General features: G+C 45.6%; 1 protein-coding gene across 1 annotated transcript in view; it reads right to left on the reverse strand.

Annotated features, from left to right (window-relative positions):
- LOC117410072 (kin of IRRE-like protein 1) overlaps positions 1–14,697 on the reverse strand; it is a 38,698-nt gene that overhangs the window by 4,890 nt on the left and 19,111 nt on the right. Inside the window, exons 2-12 of the mRNA XM_059021637.1 lie at positions 10,614–10,763; positions 9,433–9,582; positions 8,775–8,932; positions 7,421–7,571; positions 6,573–6,678; positions 5,749–5,897; positions 5,040–5,167; positions 3,600–3,726; positions 2,680–2,780; positions 1,076–1,274; positions 267–374 (exon numbers count right to left, since the gene is read on the reverse strand). Coding sequence (XP_058877620.1) covers positions 267–374; positions 1,076–1,274; positions 2,680–2,780; positions 3,600–3,726; positions 5,040–5,167; positions 5,749–5,897; positions 6,573–6,678; positions 7,421–7,571; positions 8,775–8,932; positions 9,433–9,582; positions 10,614–10,763 — 1,527 coding nt within the window. The remainder of the gene's footprint in view (positions 1–266; positions 375–1,075; positions 1,275–2,679; positions 2,781–3,599; positions 3,727–5,039; positions 5,168–5,748; positions 5,898–6,572; positions 6,679–7,420; positions 7,572–8,774; positions 8,933–9,432; positions 9,583–10,613; positions 10,764–14,697) is intronic.

Below are 14,697 nucleotides of genomic sequence, written 5' to 3' on the forward strand. Positions count from 1 at the left end.
AGAGACACAGACACACAGACACACAGACACACAGACAGGCAGACAGGCAGACACACACACAGACAGACAGACAGACAGATACACAGACAGACAGACAGACACACACACACACAGACAGGCAGACAGGCAGACACACACACAGACAGACAGACAGACAGATACACAGACAGACAGACAGACACACACACACACAGACAGGCAGACACACAGACACACACAGACAGACACACACATACAGACACACAGACACACAGACACACACTTACTCCCTTTGCGCTGGCGGTACAGGAACAGCGTCAGAGCGATCAGACAGAGAAGGAGGAGGATGGACGCCCCCACTGTGCTTCCAGCTATAATCCCGACAGGAACGATCTCTGGAACACATGAAACACAGGCATGGGAGAGGAGAGGAGAAACACACAGAGCAGCTCATCAGACAGGACTGAGACACATGAAACACAGGCATGGGAGAGGAGAGGAGAAACACACAGAGCAGCTCATCAGACAGGACTGAGACACATGAAACACAGGCATGGGAGAGGAGAAACACACAGAGCAGCTCATCAGACAGGACTGAGACACATGAAACACAGGCATGGGAGAGGAGAGGAGAAACACACAGAGCAGCTCATCAGACAGGACTGCGACACATGAAACACAGGCATGGGAGAGGAGAAACACACAGAGCAGCTCATCAGACAGGACTGAGACACATGAAACACAGGCATGGGAGAGGAGAGGAGAAACACACAGAGCAGCTCATCAGACAGGACTGAGACACATGAAACACAGGCATGGGAGAGGAGAGGAGAAACACACAGAGCAGCTCATCAGACAGGACTGAGACACATGAAACACAGGCATGGGAGAGGAGAGGAGAAACACACAGAGCAGCTCATCAGACAGGACTGAGACACATGAAACACAGGCATGGGAGAGGAGAGGAGAAACACACAGAGCAGCTCATCAGACAGGTCTGCGACACAACCCGGCCAAAGGTTTTTCATCGCAGTTTCGAACCTCCTGGTATCAAGCCCCCTTTTTTGTTCTTTAACCGCTGGTCCAGCGGGCCTACCTGTTTCCTCCAGCTGGATGATGGCGGTTCCGGGTCCGAAGCTGTTCCAGGCCGTGCAGTTGTAGCGTGTTTGGAAGTCGGTTTCAATCACGTTGTTGATGGTCAGGGTTGAGAGGACCCCGGTACCGGTGTCGAACCGCTCCACGGTGTACCGCTCCAGAGTACCGGTCTCTAAAATATTCTCCTTCCACGCCCAAGCCTGGGGAAACACGGTCCGAAAGTGGAGCTTGAAAAATCTGCAGGCTGAGCCTCTCGTGATCTCATTTGAAGTGTTTGTAAAGCAGTTTGAAATATATATAATCTGTGACACACACGCACACACACACACACGCACACGCACACGCACACACACACACAGACAGACAGACACACACACACACACACACACAGACACACGCACACACAGAGACAGACACACACACACAGAGACAGACACACGCACACACAGAGACAGACAGACACGCACACACACACACACACACGCGCACGCACACACGCACGCACACACGCACTCGCACACAGACACACACACACAGACACACACACACAGACAGACACACACACAGAGACAGACACACACACACACACACACAGACACACAGAGACAGACACACACACCCACACACACACATACACACACACAGAGACACACACACACACACACACACACAGACAGACACAAGAAGCTTTGGAAATATTTTCATTCTTTTGTTCTGCGATTGCAAGTTAATGATGCAGAAACACAAACGAATGGATTCCAACACACCTGCCTCACCGCAGCTCCCAAAACGTACACGAGAAAGCTTTTAAAACAGAAAACAAAAACGCTCCTCTCCAAACTCTGCGCTGGATTCCAAACACAAGCAACCTCATCAGGGCTTAAAAAGGCTTCTTTTTATTTTCCACTTTATTGATGCATCACACATTATTAAATCAAATGCAGTCATCCAAGTGAATATTTTATAAGCAGATCTTTTATTCAGACTGGTTCTATGCAACAGGCTTCTTCTGTTGTTTTTTTTTAACACAGCACATTTATCTTAACTGTTCCACAGTCTCTTTTTCCCCACATTGATAAGGAAGTCTCCTGGGAGAAAGGACGGCTTTCCTGCCTCACTGGAAGGGGTTTCAAAGCTTGTAGAGAGATAAGGAGCCATTAACTGGGGGTGAAGTTTAAGATACTGGAAATCACCATAGTGAAAGCAGGATAAAGCACAGGAAAGCACTGTAAAAGAACAAGGTACGGTAAAGCCTATTAATCAACATGATAAACCAGACAAGAGCAACGCTGTCCAGCCTCGAAACACTCTTCACATAGCAGTTACCAGGCAATCACTGGTACTGGAGGCTGTGTGGTCCAGTGGTTAAAGAAACGGGCTTGCAACCAGGAGGTCCCCGGTTCAAATCCCACCTCAGCCACTGACTCATTGTGTGACCCTGAGCAAGTCACTTCACCTCCTTGTGCTCCGTCTTTCGGGTGAGACGTAGTTGTAAGTGACTCTGCAGCTGATGCATAGTTCACACACCCTAGTCTCTGTAAATCACCTTGGATAAAGGCGTCTGCTAAATAAACAAATAATAATAATAATAATAATAATACTCACAATCCTGTCTGGGGTGGGGGTGCTATCAATGAAACATCTGACTTCTCCTCTATCCCCTCTGATCGCGTACTGCACCGAGTCACTGGAGATGATCGGAGGTCCTGGGAGGAATCGCACACAAGGGCATCAGGGAAGGGTTGCTGCTGTGTACAGCTGTGGTCAAATGCTTTGCATCACAGAGAATGGGATTAAGGCATAATTCAATCATCTATCTATCTATCTAAACTTAATTTAGATATTTTATTTATCATCATTGTGAAATCAAAGAAACTACAAAATGATATCTCATTAAAGTCTATATCGGAAGCCATAATACTAGTACAATAGTATTTCATGTTAGATTTCAAGAAATGTCATAATTTTCCATTGTTATCAGTTTTTCTGTTAAGTATATGGGAAAACTACAAAGCGCTGGGTGAGGAATTCAATATGTTAACAAGGGAACATTATTCAGCAGCTTTCATTGGACTCTATGAAGCTGAGGGAGTTCATTCTATATAGAGGGGGTGGAATTCAATATGTTAACAAGGGAACATTATTCAGCAGCTTTTGGCCAAAAAATCTAAAAAAAATGTGACATTTTGAAATCTAACATGAAATATTACTGTACTACTATTATGGCTTCCGATGGTAGACTTTAATGCGATATCATTTTGTTTATTGATTACATGATGTTAAATAAAAGATCTAAATTATGTTTTAGATTTGTATTTATTATTTATTTTTTAATGATGTGTCAATCCTAAAATTCTAGGTAGACGGAGGCTGCAGAAATTCCATCGAGGGGTTCTGGTGACATCATAAACCAGGAGAGCTTTCTGACGAATTCACCGCATTCCTGAGAGGCACATTATCACCTCGAGCAAGTCACTTAGCTGGAGAATAAACCGCCTCTTGGATGACATCACAAAGACGTTTACCGTTGACGGACAGGGTCACCTCTCGCTCCCCGACTCCAATCCGTGGAACGATGGCTTTGCAGATGTACTGACCTCCGTCTGTCTGGCTGACAGACTTCAGATACAGCTGGTTATTATTGGAGAGGACCTGGGAGAGAGAGAGAGAGAGAGAGAGAGAGAGAGAGAGAGAGAGAGAGAGAGAGAGAGAGAGAGAGAGAGAGAGAGAGGAGCCCTGTAAGAAATATTATTAAAACCGTACACAGACACTTTTAAAGAGAAAAAGTAAATGCATTGAATATCTATTTCTGAACTAATTTAGCTACATAAAGTCCAATGAAAGCTGCTGAATAATGTTCCCTTGTTAACATATTGAATTCCACCCCCTCTATATAGAATGAACTCCCTCAGCTTCATAAAGTCCAATGAAAGCTGCTGAATAATGTTCCCTTGTTAACATATTGAATTCCACCCCCTCTATATAGAATGAACTCCCTCAGCTTCATAGAGTCCAATGAAAGCTGCTGAATAATGTTCCCTTGTTAACATATTGAATTCCACCCCCTCTATATAGAATGAACTCCCTCAGCTTCATAGAGTCCAATGAAAGCTGCTGAATAATGTTCCCTTGTTAACATATTGAATTCCACCCCCTCTATATAGAATGAACTCCCTCAGCTTCATAGAGTCCAATGAAAGCTGCTGAATAATGTTCCCTTGTTAACATATTGAATTCCACCCCCTCTATATAGAATGAACTCCCTCAGCTTCATAGAGTCCAATGAAAGCTGCTGAATAATGTTCCCTTGTTAACATATTGAATTCCACACCCTCTATATAGAATGAACTCCCTCAGCTTCATAGAGTCCAATGAAAGCTACTGAATAATGTTCCCTTGTTAACATATTGAATTCCACCCCCTCTATATAGAATGAACTCCCTCAGCTTCATTGAGTCCAATGAAAGCTGCTGAATAATGTTCCCTTGTTAACATATTGAATTCCACACCGAGCGCTTTGTAGTTTTCCCCTATAGTGACAAATTGAAAAAATGCGACATTTATGTTAGATATTTTTGAAATATCTAACATAAAATACTGCTGTACTACTATTATGGCTTCCGGTATAGATTTTCATGCAATATCATTTGTAGTTTTTCTTTGATTTTGGTAAAAAATTATTTCTTAGCAGACACCCTTATCCAGGACGACTTACAATTAAAACAAGATATCACATTATTTTTACATACAATTCCCCATTTATACAGTTGGGTTTTTTACTGGAGCAATCTAGGTAAAGTACCTTGCTCAGGGGTACAGCAGCAGTGTCTCCCACCTGGGATTGAACCCACGACCCTCCGGTCAAGAGTCCAGAGCCCTGACCACTACTCCACACTGCTGCACGATCTGTCTGTGGTCGGATCGCGATACGGTTTTGCTTTGGGCTTCGGTACAGAGCTGCTCACCATGTTTGATCCTTTCTTGATCCAGGTGAGAGTGAGGGGAGGGTTACCTGACCACACGCAGGTCAGAGTGACATCGGAGCCGACGTCCACAGAGGTGAGGCGTGGCTCAACCACGATGCGAGGGCCGACTGCGGGAGGAAGAAGAGAAGAGATTGTGGTTTCTTTCCTCTGATTTTCAGTTTTTCAGTTCCTAAAATTCGTACGGAATTGTATAAAGGTTAAATACATTTTGAATGTCCAGTTCTTGCAGCGATTCCCCTACACAGCTGCTCAGGAGACCCGAAGGTTCAGTGGGCGTCCTCCAATCCCGCGACTGATCCAACTTCCTCTGACTGTGTGACTCCCCCCTGCACACCACGCGGCCATGCCTTCACCAGGGGAGACCCTCGGGGACCCCTGCGCTCCCCTGACTGCGTGACTCCCCCCCCTGCACACCACGCGGCCGTGCCTTTACCAGGGGAGACCCTCGGGGACCCCTGCGCTGCCCTGACTGTGTGGCTCCCCCCTGCACACCACGCGGCCGTGCCTTCACCAGGGGAGACCCTCGGGGACCCCTGCACTCCCCTGACTGTGTGACTCCCCCCCTGCACACCACGCGGCCGTGCCTTCACCAGGGAAGACCCTCAGGGGGGGCCGCGTTTCATTTGGCAGAGGAGGAGAAAGTTTGCCTGCTTTTCTAAACACGTCGAAAGCAAACAGAGAGACTCACAATGCACGTCGACCAAGGTGCTGACGTTGGTGCTGCCGACTGCGTTGTGCACCTCGCAGGACACGGGCTCGGTGAAGAAGCTGTGATCCACGAAGGCCTCGTACACACTCCCCATCTCTCCCTCCAGAATAACACCCCCCTTCGCCCACCTGAGAGAGAGAGAGAGAGAGACGCAGGGACCGTCACCTGACACTCAAGAGTCAAGCCGAGGGAAGACGAAGCTACTTCAGGAAACTGCACGGCGCACACCAGGGGAGACTTGGGGGGGTTTTGAGACAGCAACCCCCAAACTAGGTCTCCTGGAACCAGGGTTCAAGCCACCGCCGTTCCTGAAAAAAATGCCTTCGTGTTTCTCTCGGCTTAAGAACATAAGAAGAGCATCTGAAAATGTACCAATGAGAGGAAGTCAGATTTTAATCTGTTTATCATGCATTCTTTTTTGCATTCTTTTTGCAGTATTTTTGCAGTATTTTTGCAGTATTTTTGATGTATTTTTGCAGTATTTTTGCAGTATTTTTGCAGTATTTTTGCAGTATTTTTGTAGTATTTTGCAGTATTTTTGTAGTATTTTTGCAGTATTTTTGCAGTATTTTTGCATTCTTGTTACAGTCTTGCAGTCTTTTTGCAGTCTGTGAAATTTCTATCATGTCTGGATTTAGAATCAAATGCATTCTCTCAATCTCAGCAAGTTAAATCATGCACAGCTTGCTCTTTCGTCACACAGACAGACAGACAGACAGACAGCGAGCGGGACAGGCCGTGGAGACGCGGCGCTGGTTTCTGAAGCCGCGTGTCGGGGTCGGGGGTTAGCTGGACTCTCTCACCGGAAGCCCAGGATCTCAGGGTTGGCCGTGGCAGTGCAGGTGAAGATCACCCTCTCTCCCTCCAGGACTGCCTGCGGGTGGAGAGACAGAGTGACCGTCGGGGGATCTGGAAACACAGAGAGAGAGAGAGAGACCAAATCTTATACAGTTACATCGACCAGCGGCTAAAGAAAAGGGCTCGATACCAGGAGGTTCAAATCCCCGGCTCAGAGTGCGAGACCCTGAGCAAGTCTGCTAAATGACTAAAAAATATAAACAGACTACTGCTAAAGTGACAGGATATGTAAAACTCTTCCTGTTCTGTTCTATTAAAAGTTTGTCTCGTCTCCTGCAAAACATTGGAGTTCATTAAAGGCTGGAGTCGAGACTTTGACAACGTGGCTCGATAAGAAGTCTCGCTGTGACGTTTCTGATTGACAGTTCTTACTGCCAAATAACGCTAGACATTTCTTAGCAGACGCCCTTATCCAGGGCGACTTACAATTGTCACAAGATATCACATTATTTTTACATACAATTCCCCATTTATACAGTTGGGTTTTTACTGGAGCAATCTAGGTAAAGTACCTTGCTCAAGGGTACAGCAGCAGTGTCCCCCCACCTGGGATTGAACCCACGACCCTCCGGTCAAGAGTCCAGAGCCCTAACCGCTACTCCACACTGCTGCCCCTTACATTGCCTAGTATGATTATGTTGACTTGATTTTTGTAAGCCATTGTTAATACAAAACTAAAAACAAAAGATTCTGCGCAGAACACCACACAGAACGCTTTTTATTTTCGGCTCGGAAGCCAGCTCCTGATAGGTCGGTGTCACGCCCCGTGTCGCAGCCCCTCTTGCTCACTCACGGTGCACGTTGAGCTTCACGGAGGTCTCTTTCCCGGCAGGAAGCGCTTCGTTGCTCGCGTGACACGTGAACACCCGCCCGATGTCCGCGTCGGTCGGCACGATGGGCAGGAAGCTGAGCGTCGTCTCCCTCTTCCTGTCTGACATCACTTCCTGCAAGACGGGAGGGGGTGGGGAGGGGGCAGAGGTTAAAGTTTTTTCATTTTATTTCCAAACATTTCAGTCGTTCTGACATCACTAGTAATTTCTCCCTTATTCGATAAGCCTTCGTTAAAGAAAATTAACGAACGAGAGGAGGCCATTAAGCCCATCAGAGCTTGTCCGGTTCCCATAGCAACTGATTGATCTCAGAACTTTGTAAAGTCGGGTCTTTAAGGATTCCAGTGATTCTGCCTCGACAGCATGACTAGGTGACCCTGGGCAGCCCCTTCCATCCCCCTCACCACCCTCTGTGTGCTCTTAGAGAAGTCTCCCATAGTAAAAGCACAGCAAAGTGTAATAAAGCATAAAGCATGGTAAACACAGAGAGGTCTGGTAAAGCATAGGGAAGCATTGTAAAGGAGAGAGGTCTGGTAATGCATAGGGAAGCATTGTAAAGCACAGAGAGGTCTGGTAAAGCATAGGGAAGCATTGTAAAGGAGAGAGGTCTGGTAATGCATAGGGAAGCATTGTAAAGCACAGAGAGGTCTGGTAAAGCATAGGGACGCATTGTAAAGCACAGAGAGGTCTGGTAAAGCTTAGGGAAGCATTGTAAAGCAGAGAGGTCTGGTAAAGCATAGGGAAGCATTGTAAAGCACAGAGAGGTCTGGTAAAGCTTAGGGAAGCATTGTAAAGCACAGAGAGGTCTGGTAAAGCATAGGGAAGCATTGTAAAGCACAGAGAGGTCTGGTAAAGCTTAGGGAAGCATTGTAAAGCACAGAGAGGTCTGGTAAAGCATAGGGAAGCATTGTAAAGCACAGAGAGGTCTGGTAAAGCATAGGGAAGCATTGTAAAGCACAGAGAGGTCTGGTAAAGCATAGGGAAGCATTGTAAAGCACAGAGAGGTCTGGTAAAGCATAGGGAAGCATTGTAAAGCACAGAGAGGTCTGGTAAAGCTTAGGGAAGCATTGTAAAGCACAGAGAGGTCTGGTAAAGCATAGGGAAGCATTGTAAAGCACAGAGAGGTCTGGTAAAGCATAGGGAAGCATTGTAAAGCACAGAGAGGTCTGGTAAAGCATAGGGAAGCATTGTAAAGCACAGAGAGGTCTGGTAAAGCATAGGGAAGCATTGTAAAGCACAGAGAGGTCTGGTAAAGCATAGGGAAGCATTGTAAAGCACAGAGAGGTGTGATAAAGCATAGGGATGCTCTCCTCTCACCGTGGTGCTGAACGCGCCCTCTTGTTTGGCTCCGTCTCGTTGCCACGTGATCACGGCCGCGGGTTTGGCCGCCTTGGCCCGGCAGGTCAGGTTATGGGGGATGCCAGCGGTCAGCAGGATCTCAGGAGCCCCCTCAATAACGGGGTCTTCAGGGGGGACTGAGGACAAACAACAAGCAGGAGGAGAAGAGAGAGAGGGGGAGGGGGGATAGAGAGAGGGGGATGGAGAGAGAGAGAGAGGGGGGAGAGAGAGAGAGAGAGAGGGGGGAGAGGGAGGGGGAGGGAGAGAGGATAGAGAGAGAGAGGGGATAGAGAGGGGGATGGAGAGAGGGGGGAGAGAGAGGGAGAGAGAGGGAGTTAGACAGACAGATTGACAGATACAGTAGACAGATTGATAGATAGACAGACAGACAGACAGATGCATTAGACAGTCAGATAGATTCATTGACAGACAGACAGACAGTTACAGTAGACAGATAGATAAACAGACAGACAGCTGCAATAGACAGTCAGATAGATTCGTTGACAGACAGACAGACAGACAAACAGACAGACACATACACAGACCGACACAGACAGCTGCAGTAGACAGACAGATTCGTTGACAGACAGACAGACAGACTGACAGACAGACAGACGGATGGTGATGTCGCTCTTACTCAGCACAGTGAGTTTGGCTCGTCTCGACCTCAGCGCTGCTTCAGTGGCCTGGCACTCGTACTGCGCATCATCAGACAGCTCAGCGTGCGACACCTGCAGATTGTACTGACTGGAGTCAGAGCTGCGGAGCACCCGATAGCGAGGCCAGGCTGAAAATATAGAAGCAAACAAACTTAAAGACTTGGAATGTCCATTCAAGAGGCGCTATTCCCCTTGCAACCACCAGATGGCAGCAGCGCATCAAAATTCTCCTTGCTTTAGTCCCTGCTGTTGAAATCCAGCGATGGATTTTCATTCTCAGAGCACAGAAGTCTGAATTATGGAAATACGGTAAACATAGTAAACATACAGGAGCCTGGGTGGTCCACTGGTTAAAGAAAAGGGGTCTCGATACCAGGAGGTTCAAATGACCCGGCTCAGCCACTGACTCCCTGTGTGTGTGTGACCCTGAGCAAGTCACTGAACCTCCTTGTGCTCCGTCCTTCAGGATGAGACATCAAACAAACGTGCTCCTATTGGAAGTGACTCTGCAGCAGCCACTGACTCCCTGTGTGTGTGTGAGACCCTGAGCAAGTCGCTGAACCTCCTTGTGCTCCGTCCTTCAGGATGAGACATCAAACAAACGTGCTCCTATTGGAAGTGACTCTGCAGCAGCCACTGACTCCCTGTGTGTGTGTGTGACCCTGAGCAAGTCACTGAACCTCCTTGTGCTCCGTCCTTTGGATGAGACGTCAAACAAACGAGCTCCTATTGGAAGTGACTCTGCAGCAGCCACTGACTCCCTGTGTGTGTGTGTGACCCTGAGCAAGTCACTGAACCTCCTTGTGCTCCGTCCTTCAGATGAGACGTCAAACAAACGAGCTCCTATTGGAAGTGACTCTGCAGCAGCAGCAGCAGCAGTTGTTGATGATGCAGAGTTCACCCCCCTAGTCTCTGTAAGTCACTTTGGATAAAAGCGTCTGCTAAATGACTCATTAATACAGCCAAATATTATATTTTATTATTATTATTTATTATTATTATTATTATTATTATTATTATTATTATTATTATTATTATTATTTTCAATACCATTTTCCATAAGGGTTGAGCAGGTTTTTAAAAATCATGCTTAAATGCATTCAAAATCAAAAACAAATTAATCAACCCAAAGGGAAGTTGTTAAGATGCTGAAGGTCACCTCTCAGCCCTTCCCCGATGCCCAGTGCCAGCCCATCTTTGGTCCACTGGACGATCCCGGAGTAGTTGAAGATTATGCAGGATAGCAGCACATTGTGGCCGGATACCACAGTCTGGTCTGCAGGTTCCTGGGAAAAATGAGCTGCGGATACTGAGAGAGGGAGATAGAGAGAGGGAGAGAGAGAGAGAGAGAGAGAGAGAGAGAGCAGTGAATTTCGACTGTGTTTTTACAAGAGGAACCACAACCACAACCCTAACCCTAACCCCTAACCCCTAACCCTAACCTTTGTAGCATCCAGTCCCCTGTAACAGCTCCAGTTTCACCTATAATCATGCATGAGAACAGTCCGCAAACATGCTGCTCACATTATCAGACATTATTATTATTATTATTATTATTATTATTATTATTATTATTATTAATGCACCAGTTTGACTCAAAATATTTTTAAAAACTTCCACTTGTACATGATATGGGATAGGATAAATAATTCAGATGCCCCTCCCCCACAGTCCCTAAATCATTATACAATAAACCAGCCTGGCAAATACTGTACAGAATTCACACAGGGGGCTGGAGATACACAGAGATACAGAGAGAGAGAGCGTGAGAGAGAGAGAGAGAGAGAGAGAGAGAGAGAGAGAGAGAGAGAGAGAGAGAGAGAGAGAGAGAGAGAGAGAGAGAGAGAGAGAGAGAGAGAGAGAGAGAGAGAGAGAGGCAGTGTTGCTGTCACATTGTTGCAGGCTATCACAGAGACATGTTGTGGTATAGTGACAGGGAACAGAAACTTAATTGACCCCTCGGGACTTGCTAAACTTAACCCTTTAGCTCCCTCGCTGCATTATTATTATTATTATTTATTTCTTAGCAGACGCCCTTATCCAGGGCGACTTACAATCGTAAGCAAATACATTTCAAGTGTTACAATACAAGTAATACAATAAGAGCAAGAAATACAATAACTTTTGTTCAAGTGTGACAAACCACAATTCAATAATACAGCAGATAATAGTGATAGTTACATCAGGATATGATTAAATAGTGATAGTTACATCAGGATATGATTAAATACAAAATACTACAGGTTAAACACTTGGCAGATTACAGTATTCTGAAGTACAGGATTAAATGCAGTAAAATAGGGGGCAGATAAGAGCAGAATAAAGCACATTTACATGAGGGGTGATAGTGTCCCAGGATACAAACAGAGGAGTTCTACAGGTGCTGTTTGAAGAGGTGAGTCTTAAGGAGGCACCGGAATGTGGTCAGGGACTGGGCAGTCCTGACATCTGTAGGAAGGTCATTCCACCATTGCGGAGCAAGGGTGGAGAAGGAGCGGGCTTTGGAGGCAGGGGAGCGTAGCGGAGGTAGAGCTAGTCTTCTAGTGCAGGCGGAGCAGAGAGGTCGAGTGGGGGTGTAGGGAGAGATGAGGGTCTGGAGGTAGCTGGGTGCAGTCTGCTCAAGGCATCTGTAGGCTAGTACAAGAGTCTTGAACTGGATGCATCTGTCTCGATCTCACAGTCTAACAACACCATGCTCCTAACTGAGACCCAACACCCTGAACTGAGACCCAGCACCCTGAACTGAGACCCAGCACCCTGAACTGAGACCCAACACCCTGAACTGAGACCCAACACCCTGAACTGAGACCCAACACCCTGAACTGAGATCCCACACCCTACATTGAGATTAGATTGCCTTCAAATGTAAAAAGAGCCTCTTCACAATCCAGTACCTCACAATAGAAATTACTCCGAAATACAGATTTATTTAAAAATGCGGTTTTTTTGTTTGTTTTTTTATCATTGTTTTAACTAGAGTCCTGTTTTAATGCTTTGTCTACTTTTTATGGCTGTTGATTTTAAAACGTTTTTTTTTTTTTTTTTTGCCCTTTCATTCATACCATACCTATTATTGGCTGAAAAGCTTGTCAGTCACTTAATGAAAGCTGTTGATTGGTTAAGAAAAAAAGGCGTTGAAAGGCTAAATATCTCACGGTGAAATAAGGTTCTAATGTGTAACAAAGCAGATTTTCGTAGGACATTCTCTATCTCTCTCTCTCTCATTTCATTCCTGGAGGGGTCACGTGGACTCTCGTCACCCTCCATTAATCACATTAGGAAGTCCCGCCTCCAGCCTCTGTCTCTCAGAGCAGTTAAACTGACAGTAACGGTATTTGTCCATTCAGAGCACGTACTAACTACGATGATAAATGAACGAGAACGATTTCAAATTAGAGCAATAACTAAAAAACATGTCGCCGTGTCTTTGATGACATGATGTAAATAAAATATCTAAATTATATTCATATACACACACAGATATTATATATATATATGCATGTCAGGATTCGGGTGAATTTGTCATAAAGCTTTGCACACGCCTGTCGTGGATTTCACTAACTGAAGCAAACCGCCTTGAAACATTATTACAATGAGAGTGGTTAGCCTTTCTCTGTATAACATAATTCCTCTCTCTTTCCTACTCTCCTCACTCTCTCCTCTCTCTTCTCTCTCTCCCTCCGTCCATCCATCTCTCTCCTCTCTCCCCCTCTCTCTCATTGCTCCTTCCCCTCTCTCTCTTTCTCCTCTCTCCAAACCTCTTCCTTTCCTCTCCCTCTTCTCCCCTCACTCCTCTCCCCTCCCCTCTCCACCCCTCCTCGCTCTCTCACCACTCCTCTCCCCTCTCTCTCATCGCTACTCTCTCTTTCCTCTCCTCTCTATCTCTCCCTCTCCACTCTCTCTCTCTTTCCTCTCCTCTCTATCTCTCTCTCCCTCTTTCCTCTCCATCTCTCCCTCTCCGCCCCTCCTCTCTCTCTCTCTCATCTCATCACTCCTCTCCCCCCTCTCTCTCTCTTTCCTCTCCTCTCTATCTCTCCCTCCCCGCCCCTCCTCTCCCTCCAGTTCAAAGCTGGCTTCTGTGATTTGCTCTGACATCGTTTAGATGTTTGTTTTTTTAAATCCCTCAGCATATAATTCATTTATTTTCTTCTCTTTTTTTAAAAAATTCCACATTTCATGAACCACCATTTCTAACACTGCAGTTTCACAACAGAGAAAACTAAGTCAACGGATGACAGCTGAGTCTAAAGCCGAGGGAACACGAAGCCCCTTCTTCAGGAACAGCGGTGTCTTGAAATCCGGTTCCAGGAGACCCCCGTCCAGCGGGAGACCTAGTTTGAGGTTTGCTGTATCAAACCCCAAATCTCCCTGCCTGGTGCGCCGCGCAGTGACCCCGAAATCTCGTCTCCTGAACCCAAGTTCCAATTTTTAATTAATCTACCATAATAGTAATAGTATTTCATGTTTCCATTTTTGTCAGTTTGTCTGTTGAGTATATGGGGGAAAACTACAAAGCGACGTGCAATTCAATATGTTAACGTAACATTATTCAGCAGGTTTCATTGGACTTTCTGAAGCAGAATTAGTTCATTCTATAGGGTGATGATACAGAAATATGCCTTTTTCGGGGAGCGTGTTTTTTCCTTCCCTTTTAAACCCAATTAAACATTCAGAAATCTAAATTAGCTCTAAATAAAACATTAGTTTTAGTGCAAGCCGCCTGGGAGACGACTACATTATTTAAAAGGAACAAAAAATAAATAACTCATTTTTTTGTCTCCAAAACGTGTTTCTAGCATCGTTATGAACGTATTGTCATTTTAATTTCCCCCACCCTGGTATTCCAGAGAATATATTTCAAGGGGAGCGATTGTCCAACATGTGATGAAAAGTGAAGCTGTGAAAACACTGCTAGAGAGTTCTCTTGAAGTTTAAATCATTAAGTACCCAATTAATTAGTCTTTGAAAAGAGAAAAAGAAACGCCAGCTGTATGTGTTTATTTATCTCAGATATGATACATTCTAAAATAGATATTTCTTCATAGAAAAAAAATCCATCGTTGAGGACAAACCCATTTCGACGCGTTCCCATAATCACAGAAGAGAAATCAGAACCGAGCCGCTTTCTCATCACTGTGCCGGCGTCAACAAAATTTTAAAAAAACACCAAGAAATTAAAAGGAGTGTTTGAAAACAAACAGCAAACTCGTGACTTGGCCGCGAAGTCTTGTTTTCGTTTCATT

The sequence above is a fragment of the Acipenser ruthenus genome, unplaced genomic scaffold (assembly GCF_902713425.1).
Source record: "Acipenser ruthenus unplaced genomic scaffold, fAciRut3.2 maternal haplotype, whole genome shotgun sequence".
Classification (NCBI taxonomy): Eukaryota; Metazoa; Chordata; class Actinopteri; order Acipenseriformes; family Acipenseridae; genus Acipenser; species Acipenser ruthenus.